Consider the following 6,000-nt stretch of genomic DNA (forward strand, 5'->3'; position numbering starts at 1 on the left):
TTAGACCTTTAGGCAGTTCAATGTGCTTCTTGAAAGTTCCTACTCGTAGTACATTATTATCGTAGCTTAGTATTCAAAGATTTCTACAATTATTATATGTTGTTTTTTTTGTTGTTTTTTGAATTCTGCACAACACTACATGAGGGCTATCTGCACTAGGCATCCCTAATTTAACAATGTAAGACTAGAGGGAAGGCAGCTAATTATCACCACCCACTGCCAACTCTTGGGCTATTCTTTTACCAATGAATAGTGGGATTGACCATTACATTATAATGCCCCCATGGCTTAAAGGGCAAGCATGTCTGGTGGAATAGGGAATCAAGCCTGCAACCCTCATATTATGAGTCGAACACCTTAACCTCCAGGTCATGCCAGGCCAATGATTATACGTATCCCTGCAGATACTTTAAGTTAATTTTGAAAAATCTCTTTTCTCTCCTTCTACCTTCTTCATCTTTTTCTCAGAAGTTGGCCAATATCAATTAATCAAAGTGTTGAGTTCTCATTGTTGGTCCACACTGACTCTTAACCATAGGTTTGCCTGCTGCATCATAAATATCTCAGTAGGATTCCATTTCACCACATCTTTGGAAATGTTGTCTACACCAGCTTCAAAATTCATTTCTTACATTAACATTCATAATCTACAGCTTTGTAGCTGGCTGTTATGCAGTATTTTATTGGATAAATTGTATTTTATTTTCAAGTAGTTTGAGTTTTATCATATTCACACATGTTAATTTTAAGCAGTCTTGTAATCTCACTGGCAATATTTACGAATTGGTGTCTCTGAAACTTAGTTTTTTTCTCCAGTTCCTCAACAAATTGCCTCATTTCTCATATTCTTATTTCATGACTTGTGGCTTATCTTCTGTTTCTTTTACAGACTGCAGAGCTGCCTCTTTGCCACCTCTAAATGCCATAGAAGCCATCTTTATCTCTTGTCCTCACTTTTTCCTTTGTTACTTTCATTCTAAACACTTTCTCGTTGTTGCATGTAGGTCGCATCTTATGATGTCTTACTTCTCATTTTGAATCATTAATGATTTGCTTACCCTTACACCTGGCCTCTTGTTTTTGTTCCAGCCTATCCTTACCTTTTTTGTTATATCTATTATGGTAGTACATAATTATTTTTTATCTGAAATTTGTAGTTAAGAACACATAATAGTTATAAGACATTGTATGCTTTATGAATATTTTAATTCTAATTTAATTGGCTTTCATACTAAAGTATTAATGCCTTAGAAAAATTCTCTTGAATGATAGTGTGAAATTGGCAATAGTAAAAGTGAATCTGTAAGCTGAATAATTGAAATACTGTTGCAGAATGAGTTAGTTTTATATGGAAATTAGTAAATCAAAATATTTTATCTCCATTTGATATAAATAATCAAAGATCAAAAATAAGAGAGATAATTATTAATATTTTATGAAGACAGGATATGATAGGAAGGCATGACAAGTGGGTTTGGCTTTCGTATTTGTATCTCCATAAACCAAAAAGATTGGAGGCTATTAAATTAGACTTTACTTTGGTAATATATGTAATATAGATGTGTAATTTATGTTAAACTCAAAACATTATGTAGGGGTGATGGTAAAATTTAAAATAGGCAGTTCAGGTCATATAAGTGGCACAGAAAGTAAAGAATCACAATTTATCTAAATATTTCCTTTTGAAATTAAGAAATAATTAATATTTGATTTATTAATGGCATCTGATGCCAAGATTATTAGTATGATCAGTTATTGATATACATTGATAATACAGTAATTTAATTACATTTTTAAAGTAGTATGTTAAAAAAATGTTGCAATATGTTCATTTCAATCTATCTGCACTCAGAGGGTTAATGAGTGAATTATTGTATAGAGCACAATTAAATAAGACCTCTTTCAACATCTTAGGGAATCTTTGATAGTGGCTCACATTCTTTTCACATTGTATACCTACAGTCAGACTTCTGAGTCATTTCAGTACCTAAAATGCACATAATTTCTGTAATAAACTTAAAAATGATGTATTAGTAAATCAAAAGAAATTATGATTGAGCCAACAGCACGCAACTTTTGAGTATTGACTAATAGAAGACATTTGTAACTTACCAAGATTCCTTCACTTTTTTGAGGTTTATTTTGTTTTTAATATTTTGCAAATATGCTTGTGTATCCATGGGCCTAATGAATACCACAGTTTGTGATTCACAGGTCTGTTGCATGCTTATTTTAATTTATTATTATTGTATAAAGTAGCCTAAGCTGATATTGGAGAGGATATCCTCATAAAGTAGCCTGTAATTACATGGTAGAATATCATACGTACTGTGTACAAACTAGTAAATGTGAATTACAACATTAAAAATGCTTAATATATCTGACTTATTCTAATTTGAGTCCAAAATGGTATTTATTTTGAATAGTTATTTCATAATCATTGTAAAAATATCTGAATAGCCATTTGACTCTGGAGTAGCAGTTGAAAGTAAAATAACAATCAAGTTTGTTATATTCTATGTTGAGCTATATTTATTGATTGTAAATTAATATTCAGTGTTTTTGTATTTCAGACTGCTAATGAATAAAGCACTTTTTCATCATTTAAAGAAGCGAGGAATACAGGTAAGAGATGATATACCAGAAAATACAAAAAGCAGTAATTAAATTGTTTTAATAAAGCTAAAACAAAAACGTTTCCTTTAACTTTAATACACAGAAATTATATTTACTGAATATTAGAATATAATGTACACCATTAAAGAACTAGTGTATCTCATGTTGCTGAGATAAAAAGATTGAAAATTCTTATGTGATCTACAGTTGACAAGAGACATTTTTGATATAATCAACTAAGTTGCATTTTCAATTAAGCTTTTCAAATATGGAATAATAAATTATAGCTACAGACTTTAACTTTGTTATGCATTTATAATTAACCCTATACAGAAGTTGAGCACTTTCCAAATTTATCAACTTTTAAAATATAAATACTCAAATAAATTATTTTTTTTAAAGGAAAAGGTTGAATACCACTGAATAGAGCAGGTTGTAAACTATTTACATCAGTGTAGTGTAATTAAAATGATGTGAGAAGTAATTTATGACTTTGTCATGAGAAATTAACTTGCAAGAAACAAGCAGTTTACAAGTTTGCCAGTTATTAGGTTGTTTGAAAAATAATGGAATTTTAAATTTTAACTTTAATAAGAAATAAATAAAGAAATCAAGAACAACGTTTTAATCAGAATAGTAACCTAGTGAATCTACACACTTTTGCCAATGAGAAACGAATATTAATGCCATGATGATAAAATTCTGAAGTTCTAGAGCTCAAAAATTCATTTGAAACCATTCTCTGCTACTGCTATGTTGTTGAATCTTTTGTTCTGTAAAAAGTTGTCCAGATTCCCAAAAAAGTGGTAGTCTGGGGAGTAAGCAAGATGAGCTTTGTAGCTTAATTCGTTGAGCTTCTGGAGCATCAGTTGAGTAACATGTGGCCAAACATTATAATAAAACAAGATTGATTCTTTTTGATTGACTAATGCTGGTATTTTTTCATGCAACTTTCTATGCATTACTTCCAATTCTTGATAGTAAATCTCTGTAGTGATATTCTGGCCCTGATTGAGCAAGCTGTAATGGATAATGGCCAGCTGAAGACCACTGTAAAGTGGACATAACCCTCTGTTGGTGTAACTTTGGCTTTTGGAAGTGCTTTGAAGCTTCATCGTGGTTGAGCCATTGCAATGATTGCTTTCTGCATGATCCACTTTTTATCACAGGAGACAATTCAATCTAGAAGTGGGTCATTTCTGCTGCACAAAATTAGTATACAGCACAGTTCAAAATGTTGATTTTTTTTCTGAATTTCACCAAGTTTATGTGGAACCTACTTGTTGAGCTTTTTACTTTTCCAATTTCCGTGAGCTTCCAGGCTTTGATGCTCAAAAAGTCAAAAATGCCTTTCTTAGTTTATAAAACTAACTACAATGTTCTTTCTTAAATTTTATAAATATCGCATTGAGCTTTGCTTTATATATTGTGATTCTAATAAAAGTCGCATGTTATCAAGCACTCGTACTCTGTAACTGATTATCTGTTTTACTTTTAGGTTTTATTGTTCGTTTGTATTTGCATTTATGTTTTTATTTGTAATTTGATGAACATTGTTTAAATTTTGTTTAATTAAATAATTATGAATAGTTTTTATATAATGCATGTTTGATTGTATATATTCCAGACCTACCTATGGGTTCTAAATGAAGATAAAGACTATGAAAATGCTTTTCAACTTGGAGTTACTGGTGTGATGACTGATTACCCATCAAAGCTCCGAAAGTACTTGGACTTGAAGCAGGTAGCTCAGAGTTGATTATAGCTGCTACCTAACCAAAAACAATTTTTTCTACTTCTTCAACATTAAATATTCTTCACCTATGAAAAACAAGGGAGATTCTAACTTATTTAAGAAGTTTACACTGTTGAAAATATTTAATAAAAAAATCTTTTGAATAAATTTACTTGAAAATCACAGTATTTTTCCATATTAACATGAATATTCAAAAATAAATTTGTGATTTTCAAATTAATTTTTCTTTTTTAAACATGTTAAGTAATATGGGTGTAATCATGAAATGTCATTGATTGTTTTATTTGTTGTTGTTATTTTTAATCATGTATGTTTAGAAGTGTTTATTGTTTTTCAAAAGTAGTATATTAGTAATACTTGTCATTGGTCCTATTACTAAGTAATCACGATGAACGCTGTGCTAATCAGAATTATATGTAACTCAGTATTGACTTCTTATTCATTACAGGACACAACATATAATCAGTCTGAATTCAAGTACTGAATAATATAGTACAAATTAAGTTTGCACTGATTGGCTTATTACAATTATTATGAGACCTACTTACTTCACAGAAACATGAAACAGAAATTTTTACATATTTATTGATCAGTTGATGACTGTAGTTTTGATCTATTTGAGCTAATCCTGGCATTATTCAATGTGAACAAACATGTTTCATATTTTATTAAGATGTGTCTTTTGTCTGTTGCTTTAGGGGATAGTGAATCTGTAAAGTATGCACTTTAAAACATCATTTTCAATTTGTGATATTAAGAACTAAGAAACCCAAAAGTATTTTTCTTAAATTTCAGAACGTAATTGAAGTAATTGATATTTCTTTTCTTTATTTGTGACTAATTAGATAGGTAGATGTGCCCTGTCTTGTGAATATGTATCAATAAGTGATTATTAATTATCAATAAAAATCAGACCAATTGTTTATTTATTAGAAAATTAACAAAAATATTTAAAAAAGATTTTTCAGTATGCAATGGAATGATTATGTAGGGTAAAATAATATAAGACCTTTAAGATACAAATTTGATAAGAAATAGTCATCATAGAATAGCAAAGGAAATGAAAATTCATTAATTCTAACATGTTTAGGCTTTTTTTACAATTCTGGTTTAAATTTATTGAAGAATATTTATGGTATGAAAAACATAGTAACAGATGAGCAAATAATAAATTATCATAAGAAATATACATTCTTATCTTGTGATTTTTTTACAAAATAAACTGTCTAGCTTTCATTACGTATGTAATGATAATCAAGGCAACTAGATGTCAGTCTTATCTTTTCATGATTAGTAGCACATATAATCACCTAAATCTAATTATTAATTAGTGCATTTTTCATTTATTTTTTTACCATTATAAAATATATACTACTTAACATTCAAGTAATCAGTTGATTCAAACTTCAGTTTGACTCTAAGCAAGTGAATAATGGCCCAGATTTCAAAGACCTGGGCCACAACCAAGACAAAAAATACTCAAGTCTTTCTCTGAGACAGTAACAGATTATTCAGTAAATAGTATCTAATTGATGATTAAAAAAATAAAATGAAAAGAATTAGCTAATCACTATTGTACATATAAGTGTGTGAATGCATAAAAAAACTTTACAAAAATATTTAATAAA

At 29.3% G+C, this 6,000-nt stretch overlaps 1 protein-coding gene across 1 annotated transcript in view; it reads left to right on the plus strand.

Moving 5' to 3' along the window:
* The window catches only part of LOC143233263 (lysophospholipase D GDPD1-like), a 74,787-nt gene extending 69,234 nt beyond the window's left edge, over window positions 1–5,553 (plus strand). Inside the window, exons 12-13 of the mRNA XM_076469285.1 lie at window positions 2,574–2,625; window positions 4,244–5,553. Coding sequence (XP_076325400.1) covers window positions 2,574–2,625; window positions 4,244–4,375 — 184 coding nt within the window. The 3' untranslated portion in view covers window positions 4,376–5,553. The remainder of the gene's footprint in view (window positions 1–2,573; window positions 2,626–4,243) is intronic.
* The last annotated feature ends 447 nt before the right edge of the window (window positions 5,554–6,000 follow it).

The sequence above is a fragment of the Tachypleus tridentatus genome, chromosome 1 (genome assembly GCF_004210375.1).
Source record: "Tachypleus tridentatus isolate NWPU-2018 chromosome 1, ASM421037v1, whole genome shotgun sequence".
NCBI classification, from domain to species: domain Eukaryota; kingdom Metazoa; phylum Arthropoda; class Merostomata; order Xiphosura; family Limulidae; genus Tachypleus; species Tachypleus tridentatus.